Source organism: Electrona antarctica (genome assembly GCF_951216825.1).
Source record: "Electrona antarctica genome assembly, chromosome: 22".
NCBI lineage: Eukaryota > Metazoa > Chordata > Actinopteri > Myctophiformes > Myctophidae > Electrona > Electrona antarctica.
Window position 1 is genome coordinate 34,748,079 of NC_136805.1, and position 13,809 is coordinate 34,761,887.

At 44.7% G+C, this 13,809-nt stretch overlaps 1 protein-coding gene across 2 annotated transcripts in view; it reads left to right on the plus strand.

The window, feature by feature from the left end:
- polr3a (polymerase (RNA) III (DNA directed) polypeptide A) overlaps positions 1–12,991 on the plus strand; it is a 60,406-nt gene extending 47,415 nt beyond the window's left edge. For both annotated transcript variants that reach the window (XM_079493072.1, XM_079493073.1), the window contains 8 exons: positions 79–249; positions 1,264–1,357; positions 3,330–3,422; positions 5,235–5,399; positions 8,999–9,163; positions 10,063–10,194; positions 12,007–12,139; positions 12,640–12,991. In XM_079493072.1, the coding sequence (XP_079349198.1) occupies positions 79–249; positions 1,264–1,357; positions 3,330–3,422; positions 5,235–5,399; positions 8,999–9,163; positions 10,063–10,194; positions 12,007–12,139; positions 12,640–12,791 (1,105 nt within the window). In that variant the 3' untranslated portion in view covers positions 12,792–12,991. The remainder of the gene's footprint in view (positions 1–78; positions 250–1,263; positions 1,358–3,329; positions 3,423–5,234; positions 5,400–8,998; positions 9,164–10,062; positions 10,195–12,006; positions 12,140–12,639) is intronic.
- Positions 12,992–13,809: the final 818 nt, after the last annotated feature.

Below are 13,809 nucleotides of genomic sequence, written 5' to 3' on the forward strand. Positions count from 1 at the left end.
ATATGTATATGAGGTATGTATACTGATATGTAGTTGTGGTGCTCTCTAATCTCTCTCTGTGTGTGTGTGTGAACTCAGAGCCCAGATGGAGCCCGGTTCGGCGGTGGGGGCTCTGTGTGCCCAGAGCATCGGGGAGCCTGGCACCCAGATGACTCTGAAAACCTTCCACTTTGCCGGAGTAGCATCCATGAACATCACCCTGGGTGTGCCCCGCATCAAGGAGATCATTAATGCCTCCAAGAACATCAGGTAAGCATCAGGCTTCGAGGCTTGTGGCAAATAATAACCGAGACTTCACTTCGTCCTCCTGGTCCACATGCAGACAAAGAAACAAATTGGAGCTGTCTCTTCCTTTGTAGTGGTACTTAACACATTTAGGCCTCACCTTGACATTAAAAAAAAATCTTCTAAATCCTCCAGTTTTCTGAAATAAATATTTTCACGATTTAAAAAAATAGCAGACCTACAAGCTCGTAGCGCGCCACTCGGTGGCGCGCTATGAGCTTGTAGATCTGCTATTTTTCAATAGCTAAATTATAACAATGTTTAAAACACCAAAAGGGGTTCCCGCCCAAAATGGGTTAAGGATGTGTCATTTTTTTCTTTTGTGCGTGTGTGTCTGGGATGAGGGTTAAAGGCTTTAAACTGCCAAATTGAAAGAGAATCTGCTATTGACTGGTGAGTGGTGACTACTGGCTCCTTCAAATGGGAACAATTTGTTCCCAAGTTTGACACGCGCCGACAGTACACCTCATAGGCGGTTTGTTCAAGACAGCCTGACGGCAAGACATTTTATAAAGTACAAATCATAAAAAAAAGACAGCCTGACAGCTGAAAATGGCCTTTTTCTAAGCACATTGCACCTACACTAAATACAGCACGCCTTCATGGTCACTGACTTGTTTGGCTGCAGTGACAAGCTGTGAAACTGCCCTGTCTAGGATGAATACACAGCCCAGAAAACACTTTACCCTTATACAGTTCACACATTAAAACCGGGAAAGCATCTGTCTTTTTAGATTTTAGCATTGGCTATTCAAAATTGCGCATATACAAGCTCACAGTGTGTCACTAAGTGCCACGCTGCGAGCTTGTACATCTGCTATTTTTGATCTTTTTTTGGAAAGATCTTAAGTGTGAGAACTACTGATTTAGAAGGCATTTGTGGAATCAGCTCTGGTCTTGATGGGCTAAAAATAAAATAAAAAAATGTTTTGGTAAATGTACTAAAAATAAATCAACTCTCCTGTATCTGCCACTCAGCACACCAATCATCAGTGCCCATCTGGACGTCGATGATGATGCAGACTTTGGTCGTCTGGTGAAGGGAAGGATTGAGAAAACTCTTCTTGGAGAGGTAAATGTGTCATTTTTCATGACCTATTCTTTCTTTCTTTACTGTTTACATGTGGAACCTGCAGTCCATCAGCGGTTGAACAGGTAATGCGTAGGTAGGTGTAGCGATGCATTGTAACAGCGACGCGATACGTATCACGATATTGGTTCATTCATGGACGATACGATTCAATGATTTAAAATCGATTTTTCGATGCAGTTACTATTATCGTTACATTTAGCTATTGAAAAATAGCAGATCTACAAGCTTGTAGGTCTGCTATTTTTGAAAAATCTTGAAAATGTGGTGCAAATTTGGAATATATATATTTTTAACTCAAATCTTTGCTTCTGGGGAGGTGCCTGGAACAACATATTTTCAGATGGGGTCGGAGGCCAATTAAATATACATTTTGGGGTCCTTGACATGAAATATTGAGCACCACTGATATAGAAACATGGGTATTTCAGAAAACTGTCAGGACATTTTTTTAATTTCGACATCAGGCCTTTAAGGATCAATCCCTGTCAACAACAAACTGCCGGTGCCTGTCTGTCTGTTTGCCATGCATGTCTATGGTTAAAGTAAGAGGCAGTGGACCGTCCCTCTTCCCAGCGCAGAGCATCACACTTCAATTCTCCAGCCACGTGACACGTCCAGCATTCTGGGAAGCAGAGCGACCCGAGCACTTCAAGCAGAAAATGACTTTCACTTGTGGAGAGAAGTGGCGGTCAATAGCCGGTTACGAGTCATGATGACCTGACTAAATCCATTTTTACCGTTATTGTTTCGTTTCTATTTGTGCTTAGAATGAATAACTGAGACATTTGAGCACAGCACAGATTTGCAGACATCAATGAACGTTCCGTGTGAGCACTCATCGTCTCCGTCGGGTGGAAACCTCATATGTCTCAAACTGTTAATTTTCAGAAATCAAATTCCAAATGAGCTAAAGTGGCTCAACACGTGTGTGTCTCGAGCTCGTAGATCTGCTATTTTGGATACTTAACTGTGGCGCTGTAGTATGATCAAGTAAGGCATTCATTTACAAAAAGTAAAATAAAAAATAGAAAATGGAGATAAGAGGTTTCTGGCCGATAGCAGCGATATCCAAAGTGCTCCTCCGGAGTCTCAGATTGCTTGCTGGCCCTAATGAAAGACCGAGGGTGGTTTTGCACACTCCATCTGTGCAAAGTGTACAGTACATGGAGTAATGTTTTACACATAACCGAACGCTGAGAATTACCTCAGAGATACCCAATATTACCCATCTGCAATGAACAAAACTCATTTCTAAGCTCTTGAGTTATGACCTGTGCCATTATTTTACGGTGATATCTTTCTACCTGTGTGCTCTCACAAATGTTTGTGTTGTGTTTATGTCTAAATAATAATGGAATGTACAAAACCCACATTAATCGCATCAAATCAAAACAAATCAAAGTGTATTCATATAGCACATTTACAACGACCAAACCCTCGAACCAAAGCACTGAACAAGAACATAATAATAATAATAATATATAACGTAAAAAAACCGTAATTAAAGCAAAAGCAAAGAAATCATGTAGAAGTCGTCTTGGTATAATCCAGATTTACTGGGCCCTAATCCATCAACAATACATATAAAGTCCTATATTAGAATGGGTTTAAGGTCAGACACACCCCTATGTACAACATTTAGAACTGATCCAAGTACAAGATGCAGTAATTAGTATGACACCTGCTAGTCATCAGCCTTGGTAAACCGCTGTGTCGATGCATTGCAGAGCAAGTCTCATTTACATATGCATGAGACCCGAACCCTTCTGGAGAATGAGGGTCCTGGATCCCAAATGAGCCCGAATGTGAACGTGAGAGAGACGGCATCATGACATGTGAAAAGCCAGAGACACACGTCCTCTTTGAAATTGGCTTGCTGCACAAACACACCACAAGGCCAGGCAGCTGTGTCAGCCATCTGTGACACTCAATGTTTCTCATCCTCTCGCAGATCTCGGAGTACATCGAGGAGGTCTTTCTGCCTGATGACTGTTTCATTCTGGTGAAGCTGTCATTGGAGAGGATACGGCTGCTGCGACTAGAGGTATATACGTCATCTGCTGTTTGTTTGTTTGTTTGCTGATCCGCTGTTGATATGGCCTTTACGGTTTTAACCCATTTAGGCCTGACGTCGAAATAAATAAAGTATTCTGAAAGAATATATATTCAAAGATTTGTGGCGCATTTTCACGATTTTTCAAAAATAGCAGACCTACAAGCTCGTAGCGCGCCACTCGGTGGCGCGCTATGAGCTTGTAGATCTGCTATTTTTCAATAGCTAAATAATGCTTAGTTAAAACACCAAAACGGGTTCCCGTCCAGAATGTGTTAAGAGACGTTTTTGAAGTGGTAATTACTATGCAGCTGATGATTCCTGATTCTTTAGCACGTTGAACGTCGCACCCATATTTTGGTCATGTCATTTTAGGTGAACATTTTCAAAAATCCACAGACCTTTTCAAAAATAGCTGATCAAATGTATATGCTGTCTGACTGCCACAGACGTCATCAACATAGCCCAAACCAACATCCTGCAGTAACTTCCCAGGAAGAGAAAGGTTTCTATTAGCTTGGAATCCTCATCGACCATGTCATTAATAGGCATGTTTCTGAACTGTTCATGGGACTGGCTTTTTCGCAGAGCGGGTGGGACCTGATGAGGTGCTTGGTTTACACCGCTTCGCCCCGCCCTACTACTAGTAGGAAGTAGTGGGGGGCCCGTGGGGCGGGGCTTCCTCATATTCTAATACAGCCAGAAAACCCAATTCTGGCAGCCAGCTCGGTAGCATGCCTCGTGGTCATTAGACTCCCAACCCACATCTCCATCGAATCCCGCTGCCGCCAGCACTATTTTTCCAACAGCCGCGGACTACTTAGTTGCCCGATAAAGTACGTTAAGGTTAGATTTAGGTATAGTTTTTGTGAGGTTAGGGTTAAGGTTAGGTTTAGGCATAGTTTTTGTGAGGTTAGGGTCAGGCTTAAGGTTAGGTTAAGGTATATTGTTGTTTGTGAGGTTATATAACCACTTGTACGTGGTCCAAATGAACACAGCGGAGCGCTCTCTACTCCACTAACGGCCCATCAGGTCCCACGCTCTGTGAAAAAGGCTTCCCAGCGGTTCATAGCCCACCTCTGAGACACGGAGCCAGTAGATAGAAATGGTGCCAGATCCTATAATTAGCATTTCTTGTGAGGGCCAATTATACGAAGCTATTCATATAATAGAATTGCTCCTCCAAGGCGATTTATACTAATTGTTTGCACGCTGTGCACAAATTTCATGCACAGCATTCAACCAAGACTAAACGGCACAGTTGTTTTGCAATGCATTGTTTGTATGTAGATTGCGGGGTGGTAAATTGCACGGTTTGTGTAAATGATAGTCATCAAGAGACAATTAAGTGGCCGGCCGCGCACACACTGTGCGAGCGGCCAGGTGAATGCAGAAACGGTCCGTTACTCCATCTGCATGTCTAAGCTGGGTGTGTGTGTGTGTGTGTGTGTGTGTGGGGGGCCAGGTGAATGCAGAAACGGTCCGATACTCCATCTGCATGTCTAAGCTGGGTGTGTGTGTGTGGGGCCAGGTGAATGCAGAAACGTGTGTGTGCGTGTGTGGGGCCAGGTGAATGCAGAAACGTGTGTGTGTGTGTGGGGTGCCAGGTGAATGCAGACACGGCCCGCTACACCATCTGCATGTCTAAGCGCTAAGCGGGGTGTTTTCTATGTCCAGGTGAATGCGGAAACGGTCCGCTACTCCATCTGCATGTCTAAGCGGGGTGTTTTCTATGTCCAGGTGAATGCAGAAACGGTCCGCTACTCCATCTGCATGTCTAAGCGGGGTGTTTTCTATGTCCAGGTGAATGCAGAAACGGTTCGTTACTCCATCTGCATGTCCAAGCTGCGCGTGAAGCCGGGAGACATCGCCGTGCACGGAGAGGCGGTGGTCTGCGTGTCTCCGCGGGAGAACAGCAAGAGCTCCATGTACTACGTTCTGCAGTCCCTCAAGGAAGACCTTCCTAAGGTGAGAAGAAAGCAATGATGGAAGAAGAACTCCACTTTTTTGTACAAAAGTATCGATACCCTATTGTAGAAATAGTCTGTTATAAATTTTAACTCTGTAAAACTACAAACGTATTGGCTTAAAGTACCAAAAGGAAGTATAGTCATTATGCAGAAGGTTCCATTTCACAAGTTTTCATATGTATAGAAATCCTTTGAAAATAGCAGAGCTATCCCAGCTCATTGTGAGCTTGTAGATCGCCTCTCAAATTGCCAAAGTATAAGTCTGAAGTGGATTTGTAATAATCCAAATCTACAAAGTAAGCAGTAACTAAGGTTTTCAAATAATTGTACTGGAGTAAAAGTACAATATTTGCCTTTGCGATGTAGTGGAGTAGAAGTAAAATTATTGAAAATTGGTAATACCCCAGTAAAGTAAAACTTGAGTAAATGGTACCACCAGTGGAATAAAGCCATACACCAATGGTTTTCAGAAGTGGGGTCCAGGGACCATCAGGGTTCCTCGAGGTGGTTCCAAATGGTCCCAAATGGACCTACACAGGTCTGTAACTCTGACTGTATGAAATGGAACCACTTTGGTTACATTTGTACACTCTTGAGTTATGGGCGTTCCTTGATATTAACCCGTTTAGGCCTTACCTCAAAATTTAAAAGAAAATCTTCTAAATCCTCCAGTTTTCTGAAATAAATATTTTCACGATGTTTCTCGGTGGCGCGCTATGAGCTTGTAGATCTGCTATTTTTCAATAGCTAAATTATAACATAATGTTTACACCAAATGGGGTTCCCGCCCAAAATGGGTTAAACAGTTGGAGAACAACTGGGATAGATAAGTTGAGATTCACCCCCATACTCATATTAGCAAATATACAGAAGCAATGACATTTTGCATAAATGGGAAGTTATATCATGTAGCAACACGAGACTGAGACATTGTGTTTTCACTTTGGGAGAATGTTGGCTCATGATTGGATTTGTCATTACTGTCTAGGGGTTCTGTTCATTCTTTACTTGAATTATGTTGTGGTCTATTTTAGTATTTTCTTTTGTTCCTTTGTGTAACACTGTGGTAGAGGTTTGGGATGATGTAACTTGTCCAATTGGTAAATTATACCGTAAGTTGCACAATGAGATGGCTCTCAAAGTCACTCTTTCAGCACACAAACACACAAAGGCACACAAAGACCATTCTGCAAATGTAGAACCTCACAAAAAACACACTATGGATTTTCTTTTTCTTTGTCTGTGTCAACTTCATGTTGATTAAGCTTATTCCAAATCAGAATTGGACTGGATCCATAATGGATAAAAAAAAAGAGCAAATACATAAAAGGAACTGTACCGCGTTTTGAATTTGTGACACTATAAATGGGGAGAATGCGCATTGTTTGCATTTGTTTATGTGCTAAAAGAGTCACCGAGCTGTTTTCTATTCAATTTCTAATCAGTGGTATAATGACTATATCTGGCCAGATAGAGACGATAAGTGGCGTAATGGTAGCCTGGCTTGGCCAGCCTCATAGCGGGGATTCACTGAAGATTCTTATATGTGACCGGGTCTGGCAAATAGGGCCTCATCTCGACCAGAGTAATTTTTACAGATTATTAAAGTACAGAATGTAAGCTTTCATATGATGTATCATTCAATGAAATTGGAAAATATTTGAAGGAGATATGACCATTTTACCCAAAGCTGAGAAAATCCCCTTTGAATGTTCACAACATTTCAACACCTAGAGCTGGCTAGCCTACTTTGACTTATAAATGTATACATTTCATTTGCCCAAATCAATAATCTGTTGGAATGAAAACCACCTTCAACATTCAAACTGTGTTAATATGAAAAAAAAACGAAAATCACAAAAACAAAAAATCAGACCATTTTGCTAGACCTGGTCACATATGCGGGGAGGAAACATCAGTGAACCCTCGCTATGAGTCTGGCCGCGCCAGGCTAGCGTAATGGAGCAAGATGCATGGCTAGATAAGTGGCGTAATAGAGCAAGATATCTGGCCAGATAAGTGACGAGGACACACATAATAGATCTCCATATTGTATATGACGGTTACCCTGACGATGGGTATAACTAGTATTGCATAACAGGGCGGAGGCATTTACGGGGGGATGCCTGGCACAAAATAATTTTCAGATGGGTAGTAAATTTGGAGGGGTCCTTGACAGAAGCACTGTTTCAATGAGCTCTGTCGTGATTGGAAGGTGGTGGTGTTTTAACGAGCTCTGTGTTGACTGGAAGGTGGTGTTTTAACCAGCTCTGTGTTGACTGGAAGGTGGTGTTTTAACCAGCTCTGTGTTGACTGGAAGGTGGTGTTTTAACCAGCTCTGTGTTGACTGGAAGGTGGTGTTTTAACCAGCTCTGTGTTGACTGGAAGGTGGTGTTTTAACCAGCTCTGTGTTGACTGGAAGGTGGTGTTTTAACGAGCTCTGTGTTGACTGGAAGGTGGTGTTTTAACGAGCTCTGTGTTGACTGGAAGGTGGTGTTTTAACGAGCTCTGTGTTGACTGGAAGGTGGTGTTTTAACCAGCTCTGTGTTGACTGGAAGGTGGTGTTTTAACGAGCTCTGTGTTGACTGGAAGGTGGTGTTTTAACGAGCTCTGTGTTGACTGGAAGGTGGTGTTTTAACCAGCTCTGTGTTGACTGGAAGGTGGTGTTTTAACCAGCTCTGTGTTGACTGGAAGGTGGTGTTTTAACCAGCTCTGTGTTGACTGGAAAGTGGTGTTTTAACCAGCTCTGTGTTGACTGGAAGGTGGTGTTTTAACCAGCTCTGTGTTGACTGGAAGGTGGTGTTTTAACAAGCTCTGTGTTGACTGGAAGGTGGTGTTTTAACCAGCTCTGTGTTGACTGGAAGGTGGTGTTTTAACCAGCTCTGTGTTGACTGGAAGGTGGTGTTTTAACCAGCTCTGTGTTGACTGGAATGTGGTGTTTTAACCAGCTCTGTGTTGACTGGAAGGTGGTGTTTTAACCAGCTCTGTGTTGACTGGAAGGTGGTGTTTTAACCAGCTCTGTGTTGACTGGAAGGTGGTGTTTTAACGAGCTCTGTGTTGACTGGAAGGTGGTGTTTTAACCAGCTCTGTGTTGACTGGAAGGTGGTGTTTTAACCAGCTCTGTGTTGACTGGAAGGTGGTGTTTTAACCAGCTCTGTGTTGACTGGAAGGTGGTGTTTTAACCAGCTCTGTGTTGACTGGAAGGTGGTGTTTTAACCAGCTCTGTGTTGACTGGAAGGTGGTGTTTTAACCAGCTCTGTGTTGACTGGAAGGTGGTGTTTTAACCAGCTCTGTGTTGACTGGAAGGTGGTGTTTTAACCAGCTCTGTGTTGACTGGAAGGTGGTGTTTTAACCAGCTCTGTGTTGACTGGAAGGTGGTGTTTTAAACAGCTCTGTGTTGACTGGAAGGTGGTGTTTTAACCAGCTCTGTGTTGATTGGAAGGTGGTGGTGCAGGTGTTTTAACGAGCTCTGTGTTGATTGGAAGGTGGTGGTGCAGGTGTTTTAACGAGCTCCGTGTTGATTGGAAGGTGGTGGTGCAGGTGTTTTAACAAGCTCTGTGTTGATTGGAAGGTGGTGTTTTTAATGTTGATTGACAGGTGGTGGTGCAGGGCATCCCGGAGGTGTCCAGAGCGGTCATCCACATCGACGAAGCGAGCGGCAAGAACAAGTACAAGCTGCTGGTGGAGGGGGACAACATGCGCGCCGTCATGGCAACGCACGGCGTCAAGGGCAGCAGGACCACCTCCAACAACACCTATGAGGTACTAGTTGAACCAAGGCTTTATTTAACAACACCTATGAGGTACTAGTTGAACCAAGGCATTATTTAACAACACCTATGAGGTACTAGTTGAACCAAGGCTTCATTTAACAACACCTATGAGGTACTAGTTGAACCAAGGCTTTATTTAACAACACCTATGAGGTACTAGTTTAACCAAGGCTTCATTTAACAACACCTATGAGGTACTAGTTGAACCAAGGCTTCATTTAACAACACCTATGAGGTACTAGTTTAACCAAAGCTTCATTTAACAACACCTATGAGGTACTAGTTTAACCAAGGCTTCATTTAACAACACCTATGAGGTACTAGTTGAACCAAGGCTTCATTTAACAGCACCTATGAGGTACTAGTTGAACCAATGCTTCATTTAACAACACCTATGAGGTACTAGTTGAACCAAGGCTTCATTTAACAACACCTATGAGGTACTAGTTGAACCAAGGCTTCATTTAACAACACCTATGAGGTACTAGTTGAACCAAGGCTTCATTTAACAACACTTATGAGGTACTAGTTGAACCAAGGCTTTATTTAACAACACTTATGAGGTACTAGTTGAACCAAGGCTTCATTTAACAACACCTATGAGGCACTAGTTGAACCAAGGCTTCATTTAACAACACCTATGAGGTACTAGTTGAACCAAGGCTTCATTTAACAGCACCTATGAGGTACTAGTTGAACCAAGGCTTTATTTAACAACACATATGAGGCACTAGTTGAACCAAGGCATTATTTAACAACACCTATGAGGCACTAGTTTAACCAATGCTTTATTTAACAGCACTTAACTATTATAACCTTTCCCTGAACCGAGGCACATTGATTTATTGGAAGCAGCCACGTTGAACAATAACCGTTGTGCTTCCGCAGGTGGAGAAGACGCTGGGCATCGAAGCGGCCAGGACCACCATCATCAACGAGATCCAGTACACCATGAGCAGCCACGGCATGAGTGTGGACCGACGACATGTCATGCTGCTGGCAGACCTCATGTCTTACAAGGTACAATTTAGGCATTTACTAGACTAAAAAATAGCTAAGAACCTGACAGGGGGAGCACACGCAGATACGACACACCAAAGATCCAACATGCGTTGGTCCGACATGCGTTGGTCCGTGCTTGCGGTTAGGGCTAGGTTAGGGTTAGAGGTAGGTTGTCGGTCTAATGACCGTCGGACCAATAGTATGTCGGTAACTAAAGCCTGTACCCCCTAACAGTGGAATATCTATAGAATGAGTGCTATGTCTGCATACAATGCTGTCTAAGTTACATAAGTTGAGCCTTTGCATATGCCTGTAAGGTCGTCAAGGCTAGGGCAAGTGCTACAGCAAGTGCTGTGGGCTAAGATGGAGTCTGAAGAGGTGGGTTTTCAGACTACGATGGAAGATTGGGAGTGAGTCTGTACTAGTACTGATTGCAATGGGAAGTGCATTCCATTCCGTACTTCCAGCTTCCCTGTGTTGGCTGATCACGCGGGAGGGTTTGTAGGGTCCGATCAGACTTGCAAGATTATGGGGCTGCCATACCTTTGGTTGCCTTGAAGGCCAGCATTAGAGTTTTGTACTCTGTGCGGGCAGTGACCGCACAGAGGGACAGGGAGTACAGTACACAGGGAGACATGGGAGAATTTTGGCTGGTTGAATAACAAGTGAGCTGTTGCATTCTGGATCAATTGGAGAGGCTTAAGTGTGCATGCCGGTAAGTCAGTAAGTCCTACAAGGTACAGTGTGTCACCACCATAATGTCATGCTGCTAGTAGCAGAGCTCATGTCCTACAAGGTACAGTGTGTCACCACCATAATGTCATGCTGCTAGTAGCAGAGCTCATGTCCTACAAGGTACAGTGTGTCACCACCATAATGTCATGCTGCTAGTAGCAGAGCTCATGTCCTACAAGGTACAGTGTGTCACCACCATAATGTCATGCTGCTAGTAGCAGAGCTCATGTCCTACAAGGTACAGTGTGTCATTAAGGGTCGATAGCTTTCAAAAAAGTGAAAAATAGATGTTTTGCATGACAGTGTTGTGTGATGAAATAAAATTTGCTTCTATCTCAATAATGTGATTAATCCGAAATGTACAGCACAATGTGCCTGCTGAGGCACACTGGGTGGTACCTCTGCCCTGTGGTACTCCAGGTGTGCCTATGGGATCTTGTGACAACCGCTCATTCTAATTGGGGCTAATATCTATACCCTACTTTACCACAATTTCGATCTCAAAATGTTTAATGTGTGTGCATTGACATTTTGACTTGCCCATTGGGTGTGCCCTGGTTTCAGATATTTGAAAAGCATACACTACGACTACAGTGTATCTCGGTTCTATCTTTAATCTGTAATCTTTCAAGACAGATTCAGAGCTCCGCAGCTGAATCTGTCGGTAAGAGTCTGTTGTTAGGAATGAAAACAAAGACGCACCACCAGAAGAGAATGGGCAACATCCGGTCACTACTTCATGTTTGACTAAATGGTCACGCCCTCCTCCTAAGCACAGTGTTAGACCTGGATGGAGGGGCGCCATCTCAAGCGACCTTGAACCACGAGAGACACCACCGAGTGCCGTGGCGAACGTTGTGAAGTTCGCTTAGCCGACTCAGCCCCCTTTGAGTTGCGACCCGATATGGACAGAACAGTAAATCATGTTCTGGCGAGAGCATTTCCCCCCGACTGACACTCAAAGTAGCTACTGGCCAATCACAGCGCGTCCTTGCTCAAAGGCGAAGGCCATTGGAGACTCGCGTCTCTGCGCGCTGGGGGAATTGGAGCGGTGGCTTCCCAGATTGATATGTTATGTACCTGCTGTGTCACTAGGGGGAGATTCTGGGCATCACCAGGTTCGGCCTGGCCAAGATGAAGGAAAGTGTCCTCATGCTGGCCTCCTTTGAGAAGACGGCGGATCACCTGTTTGATGCTGCCTACTTCGGACAGAAGGACTCCGTCTGTGGTAAATTAATTCAGCATTATTTGAGTTTAATATATCGTTTATTATTGGGCTTTTACGAGTAACCTAAGGTGGGGGGGATAAAATAATATTGTAATTTACCTACAATACGTTGATATTGTACACTACATGTACAATTGTAATATTACAATTAAGAAAACTGATTTAGTATAGGCTATAATACTGTGTGTACTGTATGTGTGTGCATGTGTGTATATAGACAGATGTCTAGATATAGATAGAAATAAAGAAGTAGCCAGCACACAATGAATGTCCTTTTCCACATGATTTATTTCCCTCTGATAGACAGACAACGGACGTGTTACGGACCTTCATTCCTATTGCATTTTTGAGCCTTGCAGCAAAAAGGCTATTTGTCTAACCTGTTATTTTCTCTTAGATATACACGATGGGTGAATATAAACGCTGCATTATGAAATTGACCTGTCATTTCCACGACTTCTCATGAAGTGGTCATGATGTCCTCTGTTCGTTCATTCCAGGTGTGTCCGAGTGCATCATCATGGGCATTCCCATGAACATCGGCACGGGTCTGTTCAAGCTGTTGCATAAGGCTGACAAGAACCCCTCTCCACCGGAGAGGCCTCTTCTCTTCGACAACCCTGAATTCCACGTTCCTCTAGTAGCCCCCTAGTCACCCTCACCTGTCCCCTAGTCACCCCATGTTCCTCTAGTAGCCCCCTAGTCACCCCATGTTCCTCTAGTAGCCCCCTAGTCACCCTCACCTGTCCCCTAGTCACCCCATGTTCCTCTAGAAGCCCCCTAGTCACCCTCACCTGTCCCCTAGTCACCCCATGTTCCTCTAGAAGCCCCCTAGTCACCCTCACCTGTCCCCTAATCACCCCATGTTCCTCTAGTAGCCCCCTAGTCACCCTCACCTGCCCCCCTAATCACCCCATGTTCCTCTAGTAGCCCCCTAGTCACCCTCACCCTCTCCACCGGAGAGGCCTCTTCTCTTCGACAACCCTGAATTCCACGTTCCTCTAGTAGCCCCCTAGTCACCCTCACCTGTCCCCTAGTCACCCCATGTTCCTCTAGAAGCCCCCTAGTCACCCTCACCTGTCCCCTAGTCACCCCATGTTCCTCTAGAAGCCCCCTAGTCACCCTCACCTGTCCCCTAATCACCCCATGTTCCTCTAGTAGCCCCCTAGTCACCCTCACCTGCCCCCTTAATCACCCCATGTTCCTCTAGTAGCCCCCTAGTCACCCTCACCTGCCTCCCTAATCACCCCATGTTCCTCTAGTAGCCCCCTAGTCACCCTCACCTGCCCCCCTAATCACCCCATGTTCCTCTAGTAGCCCCCTAGTCACCCTCACCTGCCCCCCTAATCACCCCATGTTCCTCTAGTAGCCCCCTAGTCACCCTCACCTGCCCCCCTAATCACCCCATGTTCCTCTAGTAGCCCCCTAGTCACCCTCACCTGCCCCCCTAGTCACCCCATGTTCCTCTAGTAGCCCCCTAGTCACCCTCACCTGCCCCCCCTAATCACCCCATGTTCCTCTAGTAGCCCCCTAGTCACCCTCACCTGCCCCCCTAGTCACCCCATGTTCCTCTAGTAGCCCCCTAGTCACCCTCACCTGCCCCCCTAATCACCCCATGTTCCTCTAGTAGCCCCCTAGTCACCCCATGTTCCTCTAGTAGCCCCCTAGTC